This window comes from Barbus barbus (assembly GCF_936440315.1).
Source record: "Barbus barbus genome assembly, chromosome: 43".
Lineage (NCBI taxonomy): Eukaryota > Metazoa > Chordata > Actinopteri > Cypriniformes > Cyprinidae > Barbus > Barbus barbus.
Window position 1 is genome coordinate 9,480,936 of NC_136721.1, and position 14,353 is coordinate 9,495,288.

Sequence of the window (14,353 nt, forward strand, 5' to 3'; positions counted from 1 at the left end):
GTATAAACAGTAATATTGTAAAATATTATTACAATTTAAAATAACAGCTTTCTATTTTGATATGTTTTAAAATGTACGTTTTTAAAATACAGATTTTTCCACAGCTACTTTGAGACCTGTTCTGAAATGGAGGTTTTCGTGACATTTTTACACACAGCTTTATGAGCAAGCCTTTGGACCAATGAGATTTCTCAGTGGGCGGGGCCATTCTGCACAACGCTGCAGAAATAGAAACCGAGCGGTCAACAAATTATCCAGCCGCTTATCACTCTTTCTCTAATGCCGTTAAAGAAATGTGTCTACTCTGGGCTTCATCTCCTCCTGCTCTCTGGGAAACACTTATCGCTCTGCAGATGTTGGGCCAGGAAGAGCAAGAGCGAGCCCCGAACTGCCCCTCCGACTCTTATCAGGCCATTGCAACTGGGTGGTCGCTTGTGTAAGGCAGAAATCGGAGCACCAGCGCAGCCTATGGAGTCATCGCTCAGGTGGAGGAAGAGGTGATAAGTCTTCACACGCGTGCTGATACAGCAGACACACACGTTCTTGCGCAGATTAGCATAAATGGCATAGCAATAAGAGCAGCATGCTACTTCATTCTATAACATTAACTTATTTCGTGTCCAAGTCCATTTCTAAATTTCGCCAGTTAATCTTTCACAAGCTTCTCCATTTCCATAATAATTGCCGTCAAATTGTGCCAGGCTTTATTTGGCCTCACACAATGCCAGAGACTCACAAGGAGCCGCTGACCCGCTCAGGATGGCCTCTCCATAGGGTACGAGAGAGCGCGCCTGTTTGTCTGTGTCTGTATATCTTCTCTGTAGAAAGCCCGCTAAGTCTCTCTCTCTCCTGCCCCCTCGGCCCCATAAACAGGCCAGCGGACAGAATCATTATGCTGCAATTTTCATTAGTTTCTGCCTCCTCCATAAAGAGGGTACATTATCAGAAGCTGTCAGCAAAGAGCTCACAGGAGCTTCATCATCCATTTGGACTCTTTCAGAGGAGACGTTTCTGACCACAGGACATTTCTGTGTAGAGACTTCCTCTACTGCTCAGAGTCAACTCATTCTGTTCACTGAAGCTAAGTGAGTCAGATACAATATGCCAGATGCTGATTTTCATATTTAGCTCATATGTAATTTAAAAAATGCATTTCAAATGAAAAAATAAATTAATAAAATTGCATAAAAATTATAAAGAAAATAAAGGATTTGTTTACTTTAAAATAAGAAATAAAGTCATATTGTGAGTAATACTGAGTGATATAAAGTCAATGTGAAATTTAAAAATCACATTATGACAGCCCAACAGATATTAAGTTGCAATAATTATAAAAAAGTTGCAGTTTTAGATATAAAGTTTGTTTCACATGATTTGCACCATGGCTTCAATGCACTTCTGAATACAAGTGGCAGATATTTGTACTCCTCATTTGTGAATCGCTTTGGATAAAAGCATCTGCTAAATGATTCAATGTAAATGTGCTGCGACACCTTGACCTCCACACAAACAGCAGTGCAGAGAGCGTCACGGAAGGATGATTTTACGAGGTTACCAGGAAGCAAGACAGCAGGAAGTGTACAGAGTAAACAGTGAACATATTGAAAGCAAACAAAGGAGCATTGGAGTTCAGAAGGGAAAAAAAGACAGCTTACGCTGGAAAAATAACAGAAGTATTTGAATTTTGTGTATCATCATTTTAGTAGCTACCTAACAAAATATTTTGTATGGCAATACAGTATTTCAAGGTTGGCCATTTTGTTCCTAAACCAGTGTTTTGAACTGTTAAATTGTCTTGTTGCTTTTAGGAGGGCTTTGTGGAGTAGAAAGAAATTGTAAAAAAAAAAAAAAATTGCCTTTTGAAAAACAAAAAATGTTAGACGTTACATTTAACAAAATCGATTTTGTGGCATTTTTTTCACAGCCATTTTAAAATGTAAATTTTGTAATTTCTTCATAGATTTTACAAAACTTATGTCAAGCTGGCTACCATAGTAAAATGTATGCCTCAAAAATAAAACAGAATAATTAAATGGATCTATTTAAACACTTACATCCAGTTTCACAGACAGGGCTTAGACTAAGCAAAGATTAGGCCATTGTTCAATTACGACATTTAAGTAATTTTTATAAACGTGCTTAGGAAAAAACATTACTAGTGTGCATCTCGAGACAAAACAAAGGCACTGATATATTTTATGATCAGTCATTGCAAGTTTATTTCAGTTGAAACAGCTCAGACATTTTAGTCTAGGACTAGGCTTAAGCCTTTTCTGTGAAACCAGGAGTAAGAGTGGAATTAGATATTAAAACATTATATTGCACAGTAAGAAAAAGGACATTAATTTAGTTTTTTTGCTAAAGATTACATTTAACAGTTATTTAATTTATTCATAATTTAAATAAAAACAAACAAACAGGATTTTGACACTGGACGCATTGCTCCTTTGAGTTGTTGTTGATATGAGACATGCGAAAGGGTTAAAACAACATGAAAAATCACATGAGGAAGGAATAACACTCTGATTGGTTGATTATCCTGTCAATACGTCGGCCTATCATTGGAGACAAAGTGGCATTGATCTTTGAGAGCCCTTCACCAAATGACAGTGGTGGTTGTCAGTCATTCTCATTATCTTCCATCAAATCCATTGTCTTTCATCAACACACTTTTCTTTTTACTTTCTAACTGTTTCTTTGATTGAGCAGAACAAATGAAATGTGTGCCAAGGATGTAGGCGTGAAGAGTGAGACTCCATGCTCTCTGTGGTGCTGAGCTCTGGGAATTGAATTAATGGATAAATTTCCCCTCAGAAAACAAGCTCTTTAAGAACGAGAAGGCAGCATTGTTCTCTGTCTGGTGGCTGACGCTGATAAATGGCCGAACACACCTGTAGAGCTGTGGGTCGATCAGGTGGATGTCTAAACTGATATTTTTCCTATATGATAGCAAATCTGCTGAATAACTTTGCTGTTTCTTATACTGGTGTCTGGTGAGCGGATACACAGTATAACAAGATTGTTCATTTGGTGTTATTGAGAAGAATAGTATGAAAGATGTACATCATAATTATCACTGAACACAAAGCAAATTTTGTGTAACTACTAACTTTGATTATTAATCATAATTCTTTCAGACCTTGAGTTAACAAATTTGCTGTAAACACAACAGATGCCATGAAGGTGCAGCTTTAATTTAATAGAGATGAGCAGTCACTAAAAACCAGCTCACTCACAAAACATTATTTCATATATTTCATCATAACATCATTACACAGTTCATTTGGATTCAGATGTGACTAGAGGTGGTAATCTCCAAGTGGGTAAGTGCAATTTAGCAACAGGCATACCTATTTTCACCAGACTGACCTATTTAATCCAATTTTGATTAAATTTGGAAAGGTTGTGAACATGGAAGATATTTATTGATTCCTCTCACATGATTTTTCATCTGTATTTTGTCATTTCACCCTCAGATTCACACCACGTTTAACCCTTTTGGGGGGGGGGGGGGCATGATAATTGTGCTTTTATCAGGTAGTTGAACAAAAATATTTTAGGAACATTAATATATTCACAAATAGTGCTGCAATAACATTGTGCTATTAGCAACACGTATGTACTTGTCTGCATTTTTATTTTTTGAGAGAGAGAAAATCAAGTATATGCATGTTTAGCAAAAATAATAAATAGATACATGTTACTGTAAATGAAAATTAACGCAAGCATGTCAAGAGGTTCTGACAAAAAGTAATTTGCTTTAGTCTATTTAAAAATGCAATAAACAAGAAATAACTACTATGTAAATCAAAATATGTAAGAAAATACATTGTTTCTGAATGAATCTGCATTTTGAGTTAATTGGTTGTATGAATGATTCAATGACTCATAACAGAAGTCAATTGTTTTGTTACTAAACGCATCAGTATTTTAAACAAATCGGTCGCTTGAATTAATGAATGAGTCGCTTGCTGTCACATAGTCCACGTTATCAAAAAAGAACATATTTGCTTAGTTAGGGCTCATTACATGTCTTGAGATGAACAATTAATCCATGCAAGTTAATGCACAGAAAAAGAACAAATCTTTATAATCTTCAGTAGAAATGTGAAAATGTAATCACTCCCCTCCAACCATCAGTGTGCTGCGAGCTAGAGATGGCTAGGAGGTGCTCTAAAATCAAGCCCCACTCTCTATTCTATATTCCGTCCCACTCAGTCATGTTTAAAAACTGAAGTAAAGCCGGTCGCAACTTCCAGTTCACACAGACTCTATATGTGATATTCTTTAAACCACATCTTCTCATAAACGACCGTCATTTAAGCCACTGTGGTTCTTCCTACAGCCTGCACTCCAAGCAAATAAAAAGTCAGCGACTCAAGCTCTCAGAATAAACCCAATAAGCTTCTCACTACAAACAGCCCCACTGACAGCTGATTTCATATTTGGCACAGAGGGTTAAAAGAAAAGCCTCGACTTGTTTTGCATTTCATTTATGACACATTGAGGTTTTCATCATCCACGCATGATGTTGCAGTGTTTTTTCTTCCCTTTAAGTGTGGAAGCGACGGCGGCGAATGCACAAATATCAAAATAGAATATTTAGACGTTACGTAACCTTCTACAGATTTAAACCCACAAATGAATGTTTTCTCTGGCTTGGAGTCAGATGGATGCAGTTGTGGCCCATGTGCAGCTCCAGAGCTGTCCGTACGCCCCTTTAATGTGCTGCCAGGGAAATAACACTGGGATAGAATGAACTTTGAGCGTGTCGCTTTTATCATTTAATTTGACCTTCGGTTCTGAATAGACTGAACGACTGTGAGCTCAAGAGCAAGAAAAGGGAGGAGGGTATCTGAGTGACAGAAAATATTTCATATATGCAACAATATTAATAAGCCATAATCAAAGTGTGATGCATGGTGCATTCCGAAAGGACAATAAACTAAACTAGAATAAAGTATGCAGTAAAAGAACTCTACTTCATTGGCCCTTTTATAAACCTCTCCAGCTATTTATAATCGATGCAAGATGGCCTGCAGCTCTATTTCTTCATAGCTTTTTTATATTTTAACAGTTTAAAAATTTTAGTGAGGTCACATTCGGTCAACATTGCTTGACTGCTCTAAAATAACCATGGTTGGGGAAGTATTGTGTGCACATATACAGATTGTGTGGATCTTGCAGCTCTCACTTCATTTCCCATATTTCTCAGCACAAGCATTTATCACGTCTTTGCACGTCGCAAGTGTCATCATTCCAGACGGCATCTTTCTTTCTAGTAAATGATGACTGTTGGCAGACGACAAGGGCATTCTGTAAGTTAACTTAATACGGTTTCAAGGAAATTGCTGGTTTGACAATGCAAGCAGCAGGTGTTTCTTTAAATCTTCTTGAGAAGCCACTTCTGTGCCTATACAATCTCACTCTAGACGGGGTGATAATGAGACTATCGCTTCATAATTGAGTGCTAACCACGGATTCCATTATAAACGGATATTATTCCTGACCTCATGCACACTCATTTTAAAACTCATTATATTGATATTGCGGACAAATGCAAAGTTTATTCAAATGTGAGAAAAAGATGATCAAATTCAAAATCGGAAAAGACAGTTTTATTAATTTGAGAATCATGGATGAGCATGTGTGTTTAGAAAGTCAAATATTTGTTTTCAATAAAAATATTAAATTACATAATTGTGCACGCACACACACACACAAACACACACACGGGGTCTAAAATTAGTAAAATAGGCCTTTCAGGTTTTGAATGTTGTCTAAAAAAAAAGGTCACTAAAATGACTTTTTCAAAGACAGTTACTCATGTTATTGAGAGAAATGGACTGAAGAGACTGGCTTTATGCCGTGTGAGGCTAATTGGCCTTGGGTTTGTTTAAGGCATTGTGATTAATGAAGTTTCTAATGAGAGCTTTATGATGAAGGCAGCAATCTGTCAGCCTGTGACTGCAGCTCTCAACGGGGATAGAAATGAACAGTTAAGGGGTGATTTGAAGAAGGGAATTCTCCTGACACAAAAAACACCATTTTTAAACAAAAGCTTTCTTAAAAAGCTGCTGCCATCCAATTTGTAGCGTTCCCGCTAATAGCTTAAAAATCTGAAATTTCATTAAAAGAAAACTGTGGGTTATTATTAGATTTGGTGAATGAAGATGTTTTATGGCACCAGTGATTCCCTTTACACACAAAATATAAAATTGTATTCCCTTTACACATAAAAAAAAAAAAATAATAATATATATATATATATATATATATATATATATATATATATATATATATATATATATGCACACATATCAAAATACACAGCAAACATAAGAAAACATTGAACATATGGTAACTTACTGAAATGGTAATCACCAAACAGATCTTCATCCTCGTCATCAAAGTATGCTTGTAATGAAAAATGAAATCAAATTAAAAGGAAAGCAAATTATAAAAACAACAAATGTAGTGAACACAAACACACACACGAGAATAAACTAAAATATAAAAAACCTTGAAACTCAAAGTGACAAGATACAGAAATCCCAGTTGTTTTTCCTGAACAATCTGACGCTGAGAGATCAATGCTCATAAAAAAAAAAAACCCCTCAAGTCCTGAGTGTTATTTCTGGGGAATGTTAAGGATGTCCGTATTGAGGTAACATTTGAAGAGCCAAGAATGTTGCTTTGGATTTATTTCAGTTCAATGTGCTTCTGTGCAAACAAAGCATCTGTTAACTGCTCCAGGAACATAATTTATGCAACAACAACAAAAAGGAAATTTATGTGTAGACTAAAGCATGTAAGCACAGAAATTGTAATTACACTGTGTCTATGCATGAGGCAACCTGACGAATACAACATGCAAACAGAACAGATCAACAGAGCATTGCATCACCAGCACATATTATTTACTCAGTCTGTTATTGCATGACCTGCTATTCATTTTTCTTTCTGCAACTGGCTTTTGACAGAGTCAATTAAATTTTTAGGTCTATCCACTCCAAGGATCGACAAATATTGACCTAATAATCAAAAGAAATTAGTTAATGGTACAGTATTTCATTATTTCATGATTACTCTCTGAATAGTTTTAGCATGTTAATATGTAGGAGGTTTAATCCATGTAAGAAAGTTCCATGACTGAACTAGATATTAAATCAAATAACAAATCATAATGGTTCATAACAAAAAATTATGTTTTGGGTTCCAACACTGGAATTTGCATTCTTCCCCAACTACACAGTATGCCAAAAGCAGTATGGCAAAAGAGTAGGATGTTGAGACACAGCTTCTGTTTAACAAAAGACATATATGATTGTTGTCTTTGATTTTAGACTGATCATTTTGAGGAAGATTAGATAGTGGTTAGATAGTCGGACTTGTAATCCAAAGGTTGCGAGTTCGCGTCTCAGGTCTGGCAGGGATTGTAGGTGGGGGGAGTAAATAACCAGCCTCCACCCAAAATATCACGACTGAGGTGCCCTTCATATTTCTGACCAAGAAGAAATGAGAGATTTGAAATAGCACTGGTATTCTCATGTCTTATTCCCTTATTTTTTATGAGTAAAATAACATCTGTGGTTTAACATTACTTAAACATATTTGTCCAAGTCAAATCACTTATTTCCACATTTATTAAAAAACTGTTAGGACACCTTTTACATGTCTCAGGCACAGGAAATGTACTCAGGTGTTAGTATCATCAGCTTTTGCTGCAGTTAATGAGACAGTGCAGCAAGCCGGAACTAAGAAACTTCCCTCTACAAAGCAAACGCTTTGAGGTGACAAAAGCAAGAACAGATTAAACCACAGTAACGTGCTCCGTACAATGACTCAGATGCAGACGACACCTCTGAACACTGTCCCTTTATTACCACTTCTCACACCGTCGGTTCATCTTGTGCAAAGGACAAGGGCAGACCCCATTAAGTGGCAAATTGCCGTCTCACGGCTTAATCAGGCGGCATCAGCATTCTGTAGGGAACATATGAAAAGCCATTATGGTCAAATCAATTCTCAATTACCTCTTTGCCGCCACCATCGACACATTAAATAAACGTTCAGCGCTGTCACAGCTATTTCTCCTTGTGAGGTGACGATGGAATAGCTGCGCACGCGTTATTTGAGAGACATGCGAATGCTAATGGATTGTAAACAATCATGAAATAACAGCGTGATGTGAAAGTGGGACAGATACTCATCGGAAGGAACAAGCAGCATTAAGAGATTCATTAGAAGTGGTCACACTAACACCAGAATAACGGCTCGCTGGACGTATGTCATAATGTGCCACGCACAACCACAGAAACACACACACATTATACAAAGATGCTAGCATAAATATACAAGAGAACATTCTTTTAGCCACCAGCAGTATTAGCAAAAATTAGAGCACTCAAAGCAAATGTGTAAAGAAATGAGAGAATTAAGAATTAACAGCTATGTTCTCAAGCTGTTAAAAATATACCTTGGAGCAAAGAGTAAACGGACAATGCAACAACAAACAGACAAGACAGATCAGATTATTTTAGCTATGAAACAAAGTTTCAGCTTTCCATTTTTCATTTCAGTTTTTAAGAAATTCAAACAATAAATACCGTTTTGTGGCTCTTTAATGTGTTGTGACAGATTGCTGACATTGCTCCTCGGTTCAAGCGGCATGTGAACAGACCATCTCTTCCTCTTTACTATTTATAGTGTGAAATAAACATGAATGAACAACACGGTAACATACTGGTGGGTGCTATTCACACAGAATGATGTGAAGCGGGCAGGGGAATGTGAAAAAACAAGTTTGTGAGACACATGTTGAACTTCTTTTAACTTGAGTGCCATGTTTTTAGAATGGAGTTTCAGGAACAAGATACTGCAAGTCAAACGTGTCTATATTTACATAGAAAACCAATGGAAAAGCAGCACAGTGAAATGCAAAAGCCTGTAAGGAACTACTTCTCTAAAGGCCCGTTCACACCAGGTACGATAACTATAAAGAAAACCATAAAGATATAGTTGTGAAAATCGTTCTCAATATTAAAGAATAGCAGAGCCACATCCCTGCTATAACGATAAAGGCACAGAGAAACAATATCGTTGGAATCACTTTCAGAATTATTTTTTTCCAGCTGATGAATGATAAAATTATTGACAGCCAATAATAATCAATTCTGCAGTCACGAGCTTGAAAATTCAAAGAGATAGACGAGTATGCGCTTAGAATAAATAGACGATACCGTCCGCTGGTGTGGATGCTAATATAATTATCTTTATCGTTATCTTTATAGTTATCGTTCCAGGTGTGAATAAGCCTTAAGTCTGATATTGCATGTTTGCATGATACTGTTATTTGTTTTTACAAAACATTATGTTAATAATTGTTTACTGTTGTTATACTTTGTTATTTTGCATTTGAATTGACTTTAAGTGGTTTTTTTATATTATTCTGAACATGAATATGTTTAAAACAAGTTTGTGCAATACAGTATGTGGATTCATATTTCATTCATCTTTTCTGCAAAGATATTTTACAAGTGAATTTTACATTTACACCATATTGACAATTTCATGTGTGATGCCCGTGAAATAATAATTAAAAAAAAAAGTTACTTGAATCATGTTGAAGTTGCATTCTTAAGCTGACTAGATAAAAAATGAAGAAAAACGAAATCCAAAACTTGAATTGGTCAAATGTTCTGAAAAAATTGAGAATTTATTTTTGCCATATGATGGAAAATTAACGGAAAGACATACGCTAATCAAAACCAGTGTGACAGATGGCAGATCAATTTCAAATGTCAACCCTGCCAGCTCTAGATAGACCAAACTCAACAATCCTGTCCACCACACACTGAAAGAATTACAATTGTACAGTCATGAGAGAAACAATGATATGCTTGGTAAATATTTTCTGGTTCATTAATTTTGTAAACATTGGATTCATTTAAATTGTGTACTTATCCGGATAATTATACCCATAACAGCTCATTTGACCTTTACACACAACAACACTAACAAACACTTTGTATTTTTGAAAATGGACCATTCATTTTAGAACCTCAAAGTCTTCGAATAAACATTATAAATTATCCCTAAAACATACAAACACGCTTTCGCACACCAACCAGACACAGCACGCACACTCACCGCTGACCTCCCCATTTGGTTTCACCGTTGTCATGGAAACCAAAGCTCCTCGAAAATACTTTAAAACCTCTAGTTATCGACATACCTGTTACTAGACATATTTGGAGTGGGGTGTTCATTAAAAAGCTAACTGTTCAGTTTCAGTATTCACTTCCTTTTTCGCTTTAAGAAGCGACAGGTTGGACGTCAATGGCAAAATGGTGTCATTTCTGCTACCAACATTAAAAAGAACAGAAAATGAGAAAAATCCTGCAGATTACCTAGTTTTCATAATTGTAGATAATCTTCTTGCTCTTTATTCAGACACTTTAATTACGCGCGTGCCAGAAATCTTCTGGAAATTAACAGATGTTCCTCTTCGCCTAATGAATTCAGCACTAATTTTCGGATTTAACTGTATGTCTCTACAACATCGGACGGGTCTTTTAAAGGCATTTTTACTATTCAAGGTTTGATGTTAAATCTAAAGAACAACGAGTGATCACCTTTGACCTTCTGCATTATTCTGATTTCTTTATATGTAATTTTGTTGATTTATGACACCATAATTTCAATATATAGCTGATGGAAGTGGTTTGGCTTTGTTAACATTAGTTAATAAAAGTAGGTTACACTTAATTATAAAAAGATTTGGAGGTGAAAAAGTTCACACTTTATTTTAAGGCCCTATATACTATTAAGAAACATTATGTATTTTGCCTCAATAAACTCCTAATTTGCTGCATATTAATGTTTAGTAAGGTAGTTGTTAAGTTTAGGTATTGGTTATGATTGTAGAATATATGGTCATGCACAATATGTGCTTTACAAGTTCTAATAAATAGCCAATATGTTAATAATATGCATACTAATAAGCAACTAGTTAATAATGAGAATTGGTCCCTATACTAAAGTATTACCATATTTATCATTGTTAGTTCATGATAACTAATGTAGTAATGTTAACAGTATCACTTTAGTTTGGGGACCAATTCTCACTATTAGCTGGTTGCTTATTAGCATGCATATTACTAGCATATTGGCTGTTTATTACTATGTATAAAGCACATATTAATTCCTTATTCTGCATGACGACTTTTAGATCCCTTAATCCAACCCCATAACTAAACGTAACAACTACCTTACTAGCTAATTAATAAGCAGCAAATTAGTAGTTTATTGAGCCAAAAGTTGTAGTTAATAGTTATAATAATAATAATAGTAAGAATTGGTTCCTAAACTAAAGTGTGACTATGTTAACAAATGAAACCTTGTTGTAAAGTGTTACCAAAATTTCCAAGGAATTCTTTCAATCAGGTTTCACTGATAAATTTATGTACAATATTATGCATCATTTAAATTTTAAACACTGATGCTTAGATTGTGTATAAATAATTGGCTTATACTTTATTTCAATATGTCCTTATTACACTGTGATTGTACATTTAAGTACTAAATAATATTAATAACCAACATGTACTCACTTTAGGGTTAGGATTAATATTTGGTTTTATGATTTTATTTGCATGTAATTATGCATAATTTACTGTTATTACTATAAGTACATGTAATGTGTAACAAGAACACTGTAAAAGAAATGTTACTAAGTGCAATAGAGAGCAACAGAGAAGTATAGCACAAACAAAAACGAGTGTGAATGATTATATTCTTGTTTTATAGCAAACAGAACTTTTTTTTTTTTGCCTTTGTGACTTAATAATTCATGCATCAGGTTAATCTGCACATTCATATGCAATCATCTTTGGCCAAACTTTGTTTTCACATTTCACAATTGATTTTGCAACAAGTTCTCATAACATGTGCAGTGACTCCCTAGAGCTGAAGTTTGTGTCCTTAGACAATGCAAGCTGTGTGACAGTACACCATGAAAACTTAAAAGAGTTCGAACAGCGCCACGAGCAAACTGTGGCATTTTAATGAACGCTCCTTCTCTAATCATTTAGCTGTAATCTACCAGGGACATGAACCCACTGTCTGTAAAAGTAACCAAGGCTCAGCGTACAACAGAAGACGGGTAGATCTGAGCGAGGAGACATGGGAAAGGGAGCCCGGGAACATTGGCCAGGCATTTCTTTGACGCAGAGAGTTGACCCGTGAATGCCAACAAAAACGAGTGGTAATGAGTGTAAGTGTAGCCTGAAGGTGCCGTCTTTATCATATCATCATGCCACGCTCTTCACACACACGGTGGCTGAACACAGCGCCTCAGGACTCTCTGCTGCGACTAGTCACCCAGCCTTCTCTTGATCAAATCCAGCTCTCGCCATCCCTTTTAATTAGCTCCCATGGTGGAAATCCATTAGTGGTCGGAGTCCTGCTGCGTTTGCGTTTATTTCAATGTACACAAATACACACACAAATGGAGAAACTTCTTTTTTCTTAAACGTTGGTGCATTAAAGTAACACACACAGACTTGAAGTGGACTTCAGTCTCAGTAGGCAGAAGAAAGGGAGGAGTTTAGGATAGATGGATTCAATTTCTGCCTGTGGCTCTGAAAGGGAAGTTCAGAACGGAGAAGAAAAAGAAAACAAAGATCAGTGGGTTGCTCTGCGTGGCTCAGAGCAGTGGTGGAAACAATGCGAACGATTCTGCTCCCAGCGTGTGCGCACACCAATGCTACAGTGAATGTCTGTCACAGTGGCAACAAGGCCACCGATGCCGCCCACAGGCCAAACGTGCATCAAACTCAATTTCTACTTTTTTGAAACGCACGCCGTGACTCTGTTGTCCATTACCCGAGTGAAGAACTTGTGTCACCAAGAATGTGAGACGGCAGGTGGCTATGAAAACAACGTCACTTTGGTGTTTGTGTGCTAATTACAAACACAGCTGGACACAAAGCAGATGCTCATGTATTGATGAAGATTATTCATAGAAGCAGCCATCTGAGTGGGTGCGGACCGTAGAGAAAAGATGTAATTAAGGCAGTAAAAGAAGTTCGATTGAGTGGGAAATCATGTTTATGGTGATTCATTCTTTGTGGAAGGCAAGATTCAAAGAAGTTTGGGGTCAGTAAGACTTTTTAATGTTTTTGAAAGAAGACTGCATTTATTTGATCAGTAAAAAATAGTAATACTGTGAAATATTATTTTTATGATGGCAACATCATTACTCCAGTTTTCAGTGTCACTTGATCCTTCAGAAATCATTCCAATATGCTGATTCGTGCTCAAGAACCATTTCTAATTATTATCAATGTTGAAAACACTTTTTCTGCATTATATTATTGTAGAAGCCATTATACTTTTTTCAGAATTCTTTGAACAGAAAGTTAACAATAACAGCATTTATTTGCTACATTTGTAGTATTATAAATGCCTTAACTGTCACTTTTGATCAGTTTAATGCTCATGTATGAATGAGGATTATTTATAGATGCAGCTATCTGGGTGCGGAACAAAGAGAAAAGACTTAAGTATGGGATAAAAAGAACTTCGATTGAGTGAGAAACTGTGTAAATGGTGATTCAATCTTTGAAGAAAGCAAAGACAAGAGCAAAAGACTTCACCTGGCTAACGTTTATGTGATAATCACTGTTGAACAAACACAAATTCATCCAGATTTATTTTTACTCCCTATTTCTATAGCATAAATAACTGTCATTCTCTCAAATCTGTTTTCTGTTCTGGAAACTGTCCACATTGTTCATATGCTTACACTCACTTGAAAGAAAGGGTAAAAGCAATGGAGGAGTTGATCTTGTCAAATGAAGCACTGCTGCAGAAGTATTGCTTTTTACTGTTTTTAATGTCTGCGGGGCTTGAGTCTTTCGCTGCAGTCTCGAGAGGTTTTCAGTGGCAATGTCATCAACCACCATTCCAAACAAAAAGGCTCAAAGTCCCTTCCTTCAAAGACACACCAAAGATCCAATGAAAAATCCCTACGGGTGTAGCAGCCACTGGCACTTTCCACAAAAATGATACAGGGCTTATATCTATAAAAAAAGTCAAATTTTTACTTTTCAACCAAGGGTGTGATTAATTGTCAAATCTTTTTCATCTCCTGTATGAGGTCAATCTATATAAAAACAAACAAACAAAATGAATAAAGTCGCTATTTTTGTTTGGGTTTTTTTGCACGTTTTTTAGCTTCAAAACATTACGGTTGAACCAGTAATGTCACATGGCCTATTTTAATGCTGTCCCTTCTACCTTTCTGGGCCTTGAACGTGTCAGTTGCTTTGCTGTCTATGCAGGGTAA

At 36.1% G+C, this 14,353-nt stretch overlaps 1 protein-coding gene across 3 annotated transcripts in view; it reads right to left on the minus strand.

Moving 5' to 3' along the window:
* The window catches only part of LOC306862811 (teneurin-2-like), a gene marked incomplete at its 5' end in the record, with an annotated part of 193,201 nt that overhangs the window by 159,690 nt on the left and 19,158 nt on the right, over positions 1-14,353 (minus strand). The window contains one exon of one of the 3 annotated variants that reach the window (XM_079405819.1): positions 6,370-6,417. The exons of the other annotated variants lie outside the window; for them this stretch is intronic. Within the exon in view, the coding sequence (XP_079261945.1) occupies positions 6,370-6,417 (48 nt within the window). The remainder of the gene's footprint in view (positions 1-6,369; positions 6,418-14,353) is intronic. 3 annotated transcript variants of the gene reach the window in all.